Consider the following 16015-nt stretch of genomic DNA (forward strand, 5'->3'; position numbering starts at 1 on the left):
AGACCTTGGCTTCCCGTTTTAGACAGACTTTCACAATGAGGTAGTTGTAGCAGTGGTGAGCTGTGATCCACACAAAGCAGTAGTACTGCTCAGCTAAGTAACCCTTTCTTTGTCCCCTAATACTCCTACAAGAGTCTGTCCTCTTGTCTTCTCTGACACAGCCCAATTCCCAAGGAAGTCAGGTTTTGAAGGCCTGACTTCTAGCCTGAGGTCTTGAGGAAGGACAGCTGTAAGTGATGGTCATGTGCTGTACGGCATTCTAAAAAATTAACTGGTCAAAAAACCAGAAAATGTAGCTGATTAAATGAGGAGAAAACTTGAAGGCACATCCAAGCCACAAGGGAGGAGAAGGCAAATGCCTCTGTGCCCTCGGCTCCAGCAGCAGTTCAGATTTCCATGTTGGCGTTATCATAATTCTTCTCCATGGCTTCAAATTAGTCAACAGAAAGTGAATTAAAGACTGTGTGATATTCACAGTCTAATGCTGTGATTATAGAGAGCCACAGAGAGATCCCAGAAACAGCTAATGTGAAGGTTGGTTCTGTGTACACCAAGTAGCACTGAAGGCATCATCCTTCCTTAGTGCAAGTGGCAAAGGAGGAGCCAAGTATCTGGAGCAACTCAGCAGTGGCCCACCTTACCTGAGTGGTCTTTAGGCAAGGAAGCGCAATGTCCCCATCTCCTGTCCCGGTCGTAGTTATGTGTTGTTGAGCACCTGAAAAGAATTAAACATTCAGTTTAGTGCAGGTTTAAACAACCTGGATGTTTGCACTGAAACAATATGGCCTTCACTCTTTGGTAACATGGATTTTTATTTTTTTTTCCTAACTAGTGTGTGTTTCATTCAAACTCTCTTAACACCAGAGGAAAAATATGCTTTCTTTTGTTAAAGATGCTCTACTGCATTTCTCTCAAAATAAATATAGATTAAGAATGAGATGTGGAAGTAGGATCTGAGATCTCCAACAAATCCTCCACAAAAACCCAACTTTCTTTCTATTTTTAAGATTAGAAAATGAAAGGCGTAAATAAAAACCAAAACCAAAGCAAATAAATTATGTCTCCTTTATAATTACAAAACATGCCAAACAGAACCCAACCCACTTTTTATGCCTGTCAGTTATTTTAATAATCTGTAGAGGTAGAAGACTGTCCACAGAGGGAATTTTTGCTGGCTTTTAGTGGCAAACCTATTTAGCACTCAGTTCCCTTAAAGCATTTCTATTTTTTAACATGACAGATGAAATGAGGAAATTGCTGGCATGGGGGTGATTTCCAAACACACAGATAAAACCTCTCTTTTTTGCAGAGCAGCAGGCTGAATCCTGAATCCTGCACACCATGCCACCTGTGGGAATCCTACTGAGACCAACTTTGACAACTGTTTTATCCACACATTTCCCTACCCTCATCGGTCTGTTATCTCGAAGGCTCACAGCATACCAAGGAGCATTAAGCTGCCATTCTCTATTTGCAGAGGTAGACAGATGCTTCCCCAAGGCCACACAGGGAGTGTGCGACTGAAGCAAGGTTGAACTTTGGAGGTCCATGTCCTATCCCAACACACCATCTACCAAAACATCCTCCCTAACCAGCTCTTATGCAGCATAATAAGTATCAGCTGCCTCTACACAGGAAAATGGGTGATTATATGGCATTGGAAGAAATGGAAGTTTGCTTTATTGAATGAGCCTGATAATCTATATTATGCATGTTTTTATCATACCTTGAACAGTTGTGTTATCAGATATTTTTCTACCCCAAGAAGTCACAAGTTAGATAGAAATGTTATTGTAGAGCATGTCTACCATTTTAACTGCCCTATTTTGCTTCTTAATTAGATGCTATGTGGTATTTAAAATGCTTTCATTCCTATGGAGCATTTGAATAGGCCATGCATATTAAGTTTTGTGACCTCAGTTATATAAGGAGCACAAAAAGAAAGGTGCTTGGTAGTCTAGTGCAGATTAACTTGACACGATCTGAAAGAGGCTGCTTTCTCACAGGCATTAAGGCCGGTGAGGCTGCTGGGAGTTAATGGAAATTTCTTTGTGCTCCTTCGGTAGGACATAGATCGTGGATTTTTAAAGGATGGTCAAATACTCATAAGAATTAAGGTGAGGAGTAAGTTGAAAATGGTTCTCAGCAGTGCAGTGTTTGTCCCATTGTTGGCAAAACCATCTCTGGCTGAACACTTCATCTGTGCTGGCCATGATGGGGAAGAAGAATCCAAATTTTTCTGACTGACTTAATGATTGTTTCAGCAGAGCGACATTACACTGAGCAGCAAACAGAAAGGGCTCCATATACATCTAAAGAATTCAGGCAAACTCTGATCATTAGGGGGAAAAAACTTATTTATATGCAAATTAACAGTCTCTGGAGTTTGTCCAGCAGCAGTCAAGTTGTAAGCAAATGGAGAATTCCATTTTTCCCCTCTTAAATGTCTCTTTTGCAATCAGAGACCCTGACAGAGGCTTCTTGCACCACCTTTCCACAACTTTCTGGTACTCCCACCCAGTGGTCTTCACAACCAGCCCCCTCCTTCCCTGTCTCCTCACGGTGACTATGAGGAGGCCAGTCCTCCCCTGCGATGCCTCCTCAGTGTCGACTTCTTGCACATTCACATAATTCTTTTATATTTTCTGCCACGTATCTCAGAATCACACAGAATCACAGAATCGACTGGGTTGGAAAAGACCTCAGAGATCATCGAGTCCAACCCTTGGTCCAACTCTAGTCCGTTTACTAGATCATGGCACTAAGTGCCATGTCCAACCTCACTTTAAAAACCTCCAGGGACGGCGAGTCCAGCACCTCCCTGGGCAGCCATTCCAATGCCTGACCACTCTCTCTGGAAAGAATTTCTTTCTAATATCCAGCCTAAATTTCCCCTGGCAGAGTTTAAGCCCATGCCCCCTTGTCCTATTGCTAACTGTCTGGGAGAAGCTCAGCACATTCTCAAAGCTACTTAACTAATCTCCCTCTTTTTAAAATCTCTTCTTTGCTGGGAGGCTTACCAAAAACTTGATGACATATCAGTCTCATGGGATGTTACCTCCAACAGCCAGACCAACCAAACAGGCTTATTATTCCTTGCTGTTACTTGTAAATGGGCCTACTCCCTAAATTTATGAGATAATGTCTTTACATTAGCCTGTCACATCAAATTTTCAATAAAAAAGCGAAAATTTAAACACACGAATACGGAATTAATTACACCAGAGAAGTCCACTTCGAGGAACTGATTTAAACAACATTTTTAAATGTCTGGTATTATAAAAAACATTGAAATGGACAGGAAAAATGGTGTATCACAGATAAGGCCTGACTGGTAGGCAGGATAAATGGAAAGCCACTTATGCATGAGGAGCATTTTGGGAGCTTTAATAAGATGACATTCTGGAAAGCAAGTAAAGCCACAGGCCAGAGCCAGACTGGTGGAAGCAAAGAGCTCCACCATCACATCTGCTCTTGTCACCGTGTTCAAGGCCTGGAAGTTCCCTCGGACTTTTTTAGGTGCTGTCCTGACCAAGAGCGATGGCCAGACTTTGCCCGACAACACCAAATCAGCCACCAGCAGCAGTAGCAAACTCCAGAGCCTGATGCTTGGTATCTCCTGGCTCACCCCACGTCCTTCTTCTTTCCAGGACTGCAATAAACTTTCCAGCTTGTAATCCAGCTAGCCCAAAATAAACCCTTCTTTGCAGTGTTTCCAGTCTGTGGTAAAGTATCCAATCCTACTGTTTCCAGAGAAGAGGATAAGATCATGCCCTTCCTATACAGACCTAAGCCCTGCCCTTCCTATACAGACCTAAGCCCACCCCTCCTTGCAACCTGGCACAATGGGGACCCACACATCCACTACTTGAGCACAGGACAAGGCTTCTCCAGGGTGCATATCAGCACCTTCCCAGTCACAGCTAAAATTTGAGCCAAAATCTCCTCCAGCCATTCCCCTTGAGCAGGATCTCAAGGGAACCCATCCCACCATGGGACACAGGGGCAGGGCACTGGCAGCATCCCTGCAGTCACAGCTTGGTCGCGATTCAGACCAGCTTCCCCATTTGCTCTCATGGGTGTTTGTTGCACCCCCATTTTCTCTGTCCCTACACTGGTTTGTCTTTCTGGAGGTATCAATGATCTTTAGCAACAGTTCCAGCTAATTTTTTCTCTTCAACACAAAAGGCAAATTTACATTACATCCTTGTACCTGGTAAGAGGTAATAGTAATTTATCTGTGAAAACAGCTTATAATTAAAGGGAAATTCAATACCAGATACTGTTAAAGGAAGATTGTTATTTGACTACTGCAATTATTTTGTATTGTTTCCTGTGTTTTTGATAAATATTTATAAAGATATAACTTGTTTGTTGCTCTCAGAGTAAGTAGTAAGAGGTTTCTGTGGTCAGGACTCTGATGTAGGTTGAAGCATTTAATGTTACAAATGGACAAGGTCATGTTTGGTTGACTTCCACATTTAGCCTTTTCAATCAACACAGTAGCTTTCATAAATGAGACATCCAGCTTTGTATTAAGATAGAGACTGCTCTTAAATGCTTTCTGTAGGAGGACTATCTTTTTATTTAACTTAATTTTATGGTCTATCATACAATATCTGTGTTGTATGTAGTATGGGAAAACATATAACAAAATTAAAGCAAATTGGAGCAGGCTTTGGCGCACACTAGAGTCCTGCCCGTGATCTTGTCTTAAAGTATGATTTGAGGACTAAGGACATGGACTCATTAAGTGCATAATCCAGCACTCTCTTGGGCTAGGCTCCTTGCATTTGTCCCCAAAGGTGCAGGTTACATCCAACCTCCCATCATCTCCATTGTTACTAGCAGCTCGCAGTCAGGCAGGGAGGAAGGACACAAGCCTTGCCCCCACCTGCTTCTTGCCAGGTCCCCTGAGATCAGTTATTCAGCATCAGTCCAGCCTGGGCTAGGCTCAAGTCACACAAAAACGCACAGAGCAGGTTTCCCCACTGCTTCTCGTGGCTCTTTTCCCAGCACCTCTGTGTCTGAAGTCACACATTGTGTTGCTTTTAGCTTATGAAAGAACAGTGAACACTGACCAGAAGGTCAGCCAAGAGGTGAAATGACCTGTCGAGTCTGAACAGCTCCATGTGTCTTCCTCCTCATCTCCCTGCTTGTAAACTACTTTTAAAAATTTGGAACCATAAGAGCAAGTTGTCCAAGGTCAGCTCTAAAGTGTGCTCTAACCTTGGATCCCATCCATTCATGCGGTTTTCCATTTCTGTGGCCTGACTGAAAACAAATACACAGAGTGTCATAATCCATCTTAAGCATTGTATGAAATTAAGTGGGTATAAAGGCCAAATTCATTGTGGCTACAGTTCATCAAAGACTGTGTTCAAACTCAAAAATTATTCCAGTTCCCTAACTTGAGATATTCTTGAATTCTTGTTTCCTTGAGGCTTTTCTTTTTCCTATCTGGATTGTATCTATGGGTGTTGGGGCAATTCAGAAGCAGTCTCCTAGCCTGAAGCTCTGTGTCTATTTGTGTCAGAAGGTATGTGCTGTGTTTACGTTGCACGAGCGCTTACACTTAGATATGCTGTCAGAAAGATCACAGAATCACAGAATGTCAGGGATTGGAAGGGATCTCGAAAGATCATCCAGTCCAATCCCCCTGCTGGAGCAGGAACACCCAGATGAGGTTACGCAAGAAGGTGTCCAGGTGGGTTTTGAATGTCTCCAGAGTAGGAGACTCCACAACCCTCCTGGGCAGCCTGTTCCAGTGTCTGTCACCCTCACTGAGAAGAAGTTTCTTCTCAAATTTAAGTGGAACCTTTTGTGTTCCAGTTTGTACCCATTACCCCTTGTCCTATCAAGATGACACAGATCACGAGAAAATTAGGCAGCCTAGTGTAAAAAAATTAGAATTCTGCCTGGCATGGGTGAGTAAAATAAAATTTGTTATCATCTACACCCTGAAAACATGCAAGTATGTGCCTTTCACATAGCTCATCTGTGCATACATTACTGGTACTCATATATTCCCTGCTTTATTGCTTTTGACTTCTGTTAATATACACATATGAGATAGGTTTGCCTACAAAGTTAGTCTTATTTATTCAGCTCTTGATGCAGTAGGGTTCCCACCTGACTGCCCCTACCTCAAAATTAATATGAATGCCTTAACAACTTCCACATATGTCAAAAGATAACCTTTGCCCAAAATAAGGAGACCTGTACTTAAACACACTAGTAGAATAAATCATTACCGCACAAATAGGAGCAATACCTCACCTCTTACTACTGCACTGTCCAAAAAGGGCCTGGTGCCAATCTAGATAGAAATTAGAGACATGGAGAAAGAGAAAAACAAACAAACAAAACCAACGCTTTCCACTGTCCTCAGAAATCGTGTGTTCTCTGCTGCGGTTCAAGTATGGCCCACAAAAATCAAACAGTTCCTTAACGGAGTGTCGTCTTTTACAGGTGTCTGAATCTCTCTTTTCTCCCTCAGCAGAAGGTTTCTATGAGGTCATCCCATCAGTCCTCCCCTTTCTGTGCAAGCTCTTGCCACTCCTGTAAGTCGGAATTCCAATAAGAAGGCCAAGGAGGAAACATTTCTGCAGTTCTTGTGTTTTTTGTGGTCCTGGAGACCCCACAACTGGGCTCCCTCTCCTCTGAGCACAAGTCTTGATCTGAGGTCATGACTACAAGCAGGAGAACTGTGTGGGTCTCCTTGGATACGATATCAAGCCCAAGTTAACAATTCTAAAAACAAGGTGAAAGTACTAAAAGGATGACATTTTCATTTCATGGCTGTTTTCATTTATGAGCACTGTTAACTTACCATTTCTTTCGGGAAAATAAATTTGATAAACATGAGTGATAAAACCTTCCACCATACCGGAAAGGAAATTTGCATAAATTTCCATCTTCTGTAAACACTGAAATACAAGAATAAAGAGCTCATCATGTAGCTGAAATCCAACTCACAGGTAAAAGCATTATATGTTATTATATGAAATTATGAAGATAGATATCTTCAGGTTTTTCAGCTGGACTCTATGCCTCTGTAACTTACAGTGCATAAAAGAGGCTTATAATCCTATGTAATGACTGAATCAACAAAGTTTAATGGGCTGTGTGGTGGAATAAAGATCTCGGATGGCTTCAGCTCAAAATATATTGCAATTTCTGGTACAGCAAATGCCAATTATATTCATTAATTGCAATTATAATTTCTAATTATGTAGTATTATAATAGCATATTAAATTGATTTCTGAAGTGGTATCCTTTCAGGCTCCATATCACGTCATAACATCTGTTTAAAACAATTAAGCCACCAGATAGCACAAGCTGAAATAGAACAGTCAGAAGAAAGGAGGTTTTTAAAGACTGGTGGAAATTGCAAATAATTTTGATCATAACACCTTCCCTTTGGGATACGCAGATTCCTTGCAAATGGGGAGAAATTGATGGGACTGGCAAGTTTATGTTTGCCACATCATTGATGGGAGTCTAAGGAAGGGTGGTGGGAGTCTAAGGAGGGCTAGTGGGAGTCTAGCAGAAAAAAATCCTCCAAGATTAGTCTTCAGAATGAAGGAAACCAAAAATAAAAAGAAAAAAAAAATAAAAAGGGGGACTAGGGAGGGGGCAGGAAACCACAACCACAAAACCTATCAGAGCTTATTTAACCACTACACTAAAAGCAACCAGTTTTGAGAGCTGGGAGTGTGAACTGGAAGCCAACCACTGCCATAGGAGAGCAATGGGGTGCACAACACGTTTCCATTTCTCAATGAGGATGTACTACTGCTTGTTGTCCTGAGCTTACCCCTCCCATGATGGCTGGGGCTCCTACACACCCTTGGGATATCTGTTAACCCTCACAAGCCCAGACTCATCATCCCAAATAGCTGCTGAGACCAGTCATTAGCACTGTGGAAAAAATAACCTGTCCCTGTGGTCCTAGCCTTTCAATCTGCACTAACTGTCCCCTTATCTGTCAATGTGAAGTACCTACTGCTAGCTCTTCTGCTATTCTTTTTTCAAGTCTGATTTTCATTGTCTGAAGTAACTGGACAAATGTTCAGATATTTACCTTCTCTGATACCTCCCACTATAAGCAGTTGGGAAAGTTGTGAAAATACATCCATTCAGAAGATGTATTACATCCCAAAGGCCACCAAATTTTGTTGTTCTAAGCTATAAAGGCATGACTGATGGCCCAATTCATGTAATCCCTAACAGCAAAAAACACAGGACAACAAAAGCTATAAAAATGGAAGTCTGCAATGTCTGTGAACAGACAGGATGCTGATGGTTTAGGTCCCACCAAAACAAATGCAACCCAGCAAATTGCATGAGACTCAAACTCTTCTGTCACAGAGCAATCAAAGGCCATAGCAGACATTGAATCTATATATACAAATAGCTTATGTATTTTAAAGTCAGGGGACAGATGCAGCTCTGATTAAAATGGAGTTGCACATCTTCAGTAGCACTATGTTGTGAGTGAACATAAGCCACACCAGCTCAGACAAACTAAAACCCCATCATCATCTTCCCATTAATCCACACCTGAAGGAAAATCACCTGAGATTCCTGAGCTAATCCCAAATTCCCCTCTACATAAAAATTAATATTGGCACAACCATTCCATAATCCTTATTCATGTTGAAACAAAGACAGGCTTACTACTGACTTGCACAGCATGAATACAGACAGGCAGATCATTCTTACTGTCATTAAACATACTGGAATTGACTTTGTACCTTGTGGGCGAGTGAACTCATGTTTTGAGCCTCTTCCTGCCCCAGATTTGTGGTGCTACAATGAGAAAAAGAGAATGTGGATTGGAGTCACAAATTCACTGTGGGAACCATCCTATAGAGACAAACATACTTTCCAGGGTGCCCTGAAATTGTGTTTGTCCCAGTGCTTCTGCAAAGATCTCATTCTTTGTATGTGATTTTTGCTAGGACACAGTCTGGAGAGAGTAGATAAACACTGGCTTGTGAAATGTCTTTATTAAGTGAGGAAAAGCCAGCACAGTACAAAAGAGGCTGAAGCTCTGCTCCATTATATATTTCTATTGCCAAGGAACATATCTCCTATTTCTCTGGGAAGGAACCATATATGCATTCTGGGGCCTGTTCAAAGTTACAAATGATATCCTATCACTTGACTTTTCCTGCCATTTAGCTGTATCCCCCAGGGCATTAGTTAAAAAAACAACCTCTACTTTATCTGGGTCCACTGATCAGCAAGCAAAGACCACCCGACTGACCTGATTTTAAGTCATAGGAAATAACACAAAATGGTAATACACATAAAGTGCTGTTGCCACCAAAGGTGCTGACTTTAGCTGAACTATAGCAAAATAAAAATATCACAAAAGCAGTCAGGGAAGCAGCACATCATGGATGTAGAACTGGACAGAGGACATAACAAGTAGTGGATAAGACAAAGTTGTTGTTAAATGTATAGGAAGGGTTTGAACAGTTCCAAGAAAGAAACAGTTTTTGCAGTCCACGCCAACTCTGCCAGCACTGAGCTGTCTCCAACAGCTTCAGCCAGGGCCAAACTTCTCCTGGACACTGGGAATATTCCTCTCTGCTCCCACCTGCATTGTCTAAGGAGCTACTTGTGTACTTCACTTGGATAACTAGGATCGCTTAAGTATATTTGAGCTGGTTTTAACCTAGCTAGTGAAATAAGGTTAATCATAAAGCCACACAACTGAAGGTCCAGGCTATTGGTTGCTCTGCTAGTCCATGATGTATACCAGGCCATGACTGGGTTTAAGCAAACTAGCAAAGTCAAATTGTCAACAGCCATGTTCAGCAGCGCTGTAGCTGCTGAGTACACTTATCCCCACCCCCCAAAAAAATGAAACAAAACAAAACAACAAAAACCACAAAACACAAAGCACATGATGAAAATGCTGAAGGCCATGGCATGAAAACAGGGAGAAGTTTGAGAAGGAGATGGTTACCTAAGCTGGCTTGTTCAGTTACCAGGTAGCAGTAATGCCTGACAGGATAGCACTCTATGCGACTGTAGGTACCTGCTTGTGTCAACACATTTCTGAGATGCATTTTCAAAGTATTTCAGATTTTGTTGTCCTTCCTCCCCTCTCATTCTTTCTCCCTAGCAGGGCATGGATGTAAGCAATTTCTTTAAATTAAGATACATATGGGACCAGGTGTCCTACAGTTCCCCCTCTTAGTCAACACTGCTGTGAGGCTTCACTTGGCAAATTCCTTTTGTTTTTCATTTGAAGCACTCTTCCTTTCAGTCTAGTCATTGGCTTCACTCATCCAACCCCCAAGGCAACATTGTCCTGCCAGCCAGCACACAGGTGATCCACCACTCCAACACAGAAGAATCAGACTTACCATCCTTGCACAGTCACTGCTGAGAGTCAGAACCAAGACAACAGCGAAAGGAGCACAGACTTTCATCTTTGCTCTCATCTCACAAAGATTTTGCCTCACAGAGGGAAACTTCCAGGGCTTGGCTGAAATAGGAGGGTGAATCAGCAACGAGTTTTCGCAAGGGACTGTGATTTACTTGACTTTAGGGTATTTTAGTTTTCTAAGTAAGCACAGCTGTTATCATTGTTAATCATTAATGTCTTTGTGGGTAGATGGTAATGCCAGGTAGTGAGACACTCTCCCAAAACCACAGGGAGTGAAGAGTTTACAAAGTGCTTGACCCTCAGAGATGACCACTGGTGTACTCCACAAGCGTTTAAGAGCAGCTCCAGCGGAGCTGATCGAATGTTGTCTGTGCTCAGAGATTATTTACATTCAAGATGTTTCCCATTTCTTTTCCTTCAGGAGCTAATTAAATCATGGCATAGCAATAACAAGGATCTCCAAGCAATCCCACTCAGGAGATGACATTACATTGCAAAATATGGACCAGATCAATGCTGATATCAGACACATGAATTACTCATTAACAGATGGTTACCTGCCCAGCCATGACTTACAATAACAGCCTTTCAGCAACAGATTGGGAAAATTAAAGAGAAAGGAAATAGCCATTAATCTGACAAAACATTTAATGTACCAAAAACTCCGTTCTGCATCCACTTGAGCAAAGCCATCTCTGTCTTACGAGTGCTTGGCTGAGACAACTGCACTGCAGAAGCATTTCTAACAGGGCTGCAGAGGGTATTGCTAAAACTGAGATTTCACCAGTGGAGTGTGTTTGAGCCCCACCTCACCTCACAACCAGAATCCACAGGTTTGGCTGGTACAAGTGTGCCTGTGCTTGAGGCTTTTGCCAGCCATGTCCTGTCAGTCAGGGACCGCACCTCTTCACACCCAAAATCCCCAGAGCCAGAAAGAATATCATAGTCCTTGCTTAACTTGTGCTCTACCCTTTGAAGTTTTACCAGCACAGCTATGGAAGGGATTTAATTTCTTGCTGTTGTTTTTAACCCAAGAACACCGGAGCTGTAGGGTCCAAGCAACACAGCGGGGAGACTATTTTTCCATGAAGGTTTATAATGTTGGAGGGGATTTCCACAGGCTATGATATCACATCATTGTGTCTGTTGTCACAGTAATGGTTCTTGTCAGTACAGTTGTGCATGCATAGGTTTATGGACAAAACCTTCCTACTGTCAGCAAGGCTTGGAAGAGCAGGAACCAGGCAAATTTGGAATTTTCTTCCCAGAAGTCAGCAAAGGGCAAACAAGGAGTAAAAAATTCTTTGCCTCTATGCATTTTTTTTGTTGTCTAAAGATCTGAAATAGTTGAAGCCTCAGAACAGACTTGTGGAATGGATCTGTCTTATATACACTCATTTCAAACATGGAAATAGGATGTACAGTCTGACCTACCTGGGGACAGCTGGCAAAGCTGGAACACAGATTTCCAATTCCTACCTTCATTTGTGACTTAGGCCACCAGGCTTTAAACTACTAGTCCCTACACAATGGTTTGTAGACATCTGCCTACCATCCAGGCTACTGAAATTGTGCAAAGAAAGAAAAAGCAAAACAGACAAACGAAACCCTCCCCCACAAAAAAAGGTGCCATTAGCTGCTATTCCATTCAGAATTCCTAAGAGCTATGCAAAAAACAGAAGATTGAGGTAGCAAGGACTAGAAAGCAAGGGGAGGGACATGATACTTCTTTAAAGTTGTGGAAATACCCTCTTCCATACATTTCCAGACAAAAAGGAAAAAAAAAAATCACTTCCAAGACCAGAAACATCAAATTACAAACAAAAGTTGCAGAGTGTCTTTCTGATTCCTCAATATGAGAAAAAGGAAGAAGCACCAACACCAGGAGCCACTTTAGCTGATAGGATTGTGCTGGCACAAAGCAAAAGGAAAAGACATCAAAGCCAGGAGTGACAACAGCTGCCACAGAAGCACCACCCTATGATGGGAATTACCCCTGAATAAGAACTGAATAACAACCAGTGATTTCAGGGTTCAGACAGATATGAATCATTAAAAAACCCTAACTACTATTAATGCATATACACTGCCTCCATTGGTTCAGCAGTGAGGTGTCTGAACAGGCCTTATGGCCATAAAGAAAAGGCAGAATTTGAGAGTTTGTTTGTAAATTATGTTAAATGATCAGTGACTCTTGCAGCTATTTATAATGAGATGAAAGTCTGCTTGCCTTCATCAGGCTTTTCCTAGAATCAGTGAAAATTAAGTATGCCATATACTTTTTGGAGAAACTTTGTATCTCATTGGCAAGAAAATACTCAAAAAACTGAAGATTCAGTTTTGATGCTGAATTCTTATAAATCTCACAGGCCTTTGGGTACTTGGGAGTTCATAAGGGTGAAGGATAAGGTCTGCAAATACACGTGTGTGTCATCATGTGAATCTTTCAGCCATGAGCAGCACAAGAAGTGTGCATGGAGGAACAGTCTGGGAACAAACCAGGGGAAGGAGAGCTGGGATACATGAATCCCTTACACTGGTCTGGTTTTATGCCATTCCACATAGAGCCACTGAGCAGCACAATGCTGGGTGAGCTGGGAATGACCCCAAAGGCAGAGAGGCACCAAGCAGGGAGGCCATCCCTTCCCCTCACGTGTGTTCATGCCTGAATCCACAGCCTCTCTATCAAGAATCCAGATGCACAGAGCTTCCAATGTGAAGATAATCAAAACAGGGATAAAATAAGCAGCAGAGAGCTTAGGGACTTTCAGCGACTGTAACCTTTTTTATTTGCTCATGTACACCAGTGCTGCAATCACTGGTGCTCAGGCAGTTTACGGGAATCTCAGCTGACCTCAGGGACAGACTAACCAGAGGTGACGGCAGCACCGGTGCACGCAGCCATCACCTCCTCAGCACACAGCGCATCAAGTGGACTGTGTCTGCAGCAGCCCGCTGCCAAAGACCAAAGAGCCATTCTCACATCCAGTAATCACCAATTTACCAATGTACACATTGTTAAGACCCCTGGGGGATGCCTACCATGAGAGAAATGTCTTCTGCTGTAGGGAGGAGATGCTGTTTGGTTGGTATTGTTGCAGCTGAGAAGGCGGCAGCCTGCAAAGCCAGGGGCACTGCACCAAAAGCATCGCCCCATGGCTCAGGCTGATGAGCCCACAGAGCTGCTCCCCTTCCTCTTCTCAAATCAATGCGTCTGTGACTCATTATTTTCAACATGCTGAAAGAAACTTTTCATGAAGGGAGAAGAGAATCAGGTGTGTATGGAGCAAATACCATAACAACAATGAGGAAAACAACAAAGATATGGAAACAATCCATATGGCATTCAAGATAAAGACTCTAGCATGAGATTTGAGACTTCAGTTAGTGACCATTTCAGATGATGCTCTGTAAAACACTAAATATAAATATAAACATGAATATAGAAATAGGTGTCTGTGTGTGTGTGTAAATATATATATAAAAGAGAGAAAATCTGGAAATAGGAGCTAGAGAAAAGACCTGGCTTTGGGGTGACAGAATACTTGGCAGCCTGTATTGCAGCTCATCCCACCAGTGAAACTGAAGCTAGAGTCTGGTTCTTGTTTTCTAAGAAAATTCCATTTTCCTGTTAAAGAAAGGCATATTCTGATTCTTGACTTTGCTGCACACAACATTGAATATTTCCTGTGGAGTGCACATAATCCAAATGCATTTAGAGCCAGATTCTGCTACTGCTGAAGTCAATGAAAGGTTTCAGAATAAGACTAGGAATTCTTTATCGGGTTTGCAGGCTGTAATCCTTCTGTATCAAAGGCTAAAATCCCCCAGTTTCAGCATTTTTCCCTTAATATTGTCATAATCATGGGAAAATGAGATGGCAAATAAACACACAATAAATGAGCAGAAAGAGACAGAAATCCCTGCTGCAGGGGGTATAGCACATACTGATAATGGTGCCTCATATGTCTGTCTTTCCCCACTTCCCATATTGCAATGGTTTTTATTTCTTTAGATTTAACAATAATTAAGAAAAGTCGAGACTGAGACCAGACTCTGAACTACTTAGTAACAATGAAACAATATTAGCAACCATCCTAAATAATTAAATACCAATAAAAAGTAAATTAGCTGATTCAGCCACCAATATGAAATAACAAAATTGGAGCTTTTTCCGCCAGTTAGTTCATTAGATATAAGTAAAAAAGACAAGTTTAAACACACACGCATCCATTTTAACTCATTCCTGCGTACCAGCTACCAAGCAGACGAGGGGAGGGTAATTCCATGACTGCCAGTTTATCAGTGTTCTCCATATTTACATTATTTCCTGACCATTATAAATATTTCTGAGAAACCTACAATTCAGCTACTGCAAAACTGATAAAAAATTATAATCTTTGCTAATGACTAACGGATTCCCCCATGTATTTTTGCAAACTTCTATGCCTCCTCATAGTAACAAGGTATTCTTCTTTCAAAGCCATGTTCTTTGTCACTTGTGAAGGTAATGTGGCAGCACACTGAAAGAGTTGTGCTGCCTCCCAAGATGACTGTAGAACCATAGAATAGTTTGGGTTGGAAGGGACCTTCAAAGCTCATCCAGTGCCACCCCTGCCATGAGCAGGGACATCTTCACCCAGATCAGGTTGCTCAGAGCCACATCCAGCCTGGCCTGGGATGCCTCCAGGGATGGGGCACCTACCACCTCTCTGGACAACCTAGGCCAATGTTTCACCACCCTCAGTCTGAATCATAGAATCACAGAATCATTTTGGTTGTAAGAGGCCCTCGAGACCATCGAGTCCAACCGTTAGCCTAATACTGTCTCTAAACCATGTCCCTAAGAACATAATCTCTGCATCTTTTAAACACCTCCAGGGATAGTGATTCAGCCACTTCCCTGGGCAGCCTGTTCCAATGACAGACAACCCTTTCCGTGAAGAATCTCCTCCTCTTATAGTTTAAAACCATCATCCCTTGTTCTATCACAACAGACCCTGCTAAAAAGTCTGCCCCCATCTTTCTTATAGACTCCTTTTTAACTACTGAAAGGCTACTGATGTACTGTTATGAAGCCCAAAGCCAGGGAAGGAAGCAGCTGCAGGCTACGGCATTGTTGGCACAAGGAACTAGAGTTAGATTTAAGGTCTCTGCAAGTGCGATGTGTCCAGGACACTTACACAACCTGATGAGTGCACGTGAATTAGAAGTAACTAAAAGTATTTCTAGCATGAAAAATACAACTTTAAATTCATCTTTCAAGGAGGGCAGAATGCAAGCAAACATGCTTGGCAATTCTGCTCCCAGTTTACTAGCAGGGGACCCAGTGCCAATGTGAGACTGATGTGCAAACCCTCCCGACTTTCTTTTCCTCTGGGGGACCTGCAAACTGTGTTGCAGGCCTTGGTGTCATCGTTGGAGGGGATTACTTTCCTCTCTGTTGTTTGAGATCATTCCCATCCTCTTGTCCTGGAAGCTGTTACCAAATCTCAGCAGTCCCTGTTACTCAATAAATATCCCAACAACAGAATTGAGGCTGATACTCACAGGCTCCAAGGCTAGTGACTTTTACAAGACTTTAAATAAGGCAATGAAGCAACATG

At 42.2% G+C, this 16015-nt stretch overlaps 1 protein-coding gene across 1 annotated transcript in view; it reads right to left on the reverse strand.

Annotated features, from left to right (window-relative positions):
• Nucleotides 1-10452, reverse strand: part of HGFAC (HGF activator) — a gene marked incomplete at its 5' end in the record, with an annotated part of 41338 nt that extends 30886 nt beyond the window's left edge. The window contains 4 exons of the mRNA XM_080344190.1: nucleotides 642-715; nucleotides 6833-6929; nucleotides 8761-8815; nucleotides 10387-10452. Coding sequence (XP_080200316.1) covers nucleotides 642-715; nucleotides 6833-6929; nucleotides 8761-8815; nucleotides 10387-10452 — 292 coding nt within the window. The remainder of the gene's footprint in view (nucleotides 1-641; nucleotides 716-6832; nucleotides 6930-8760; nucleotides 8816-10386) is intronic.
• Nucleotides 10453-16015: the final 5563 nt, after the last annotated feature.

Source organism: Nesoenas mayeri (genome assembly GCF_963082525.1).
Source record: "Nesoenas mayeri genome assembly, chromosome: 4".
NCBI lineage: Eukaryota > Metazoa > Chordata > Aves > Columbiformes > Columbidae > Nesoenas > Nesoenas mayeri.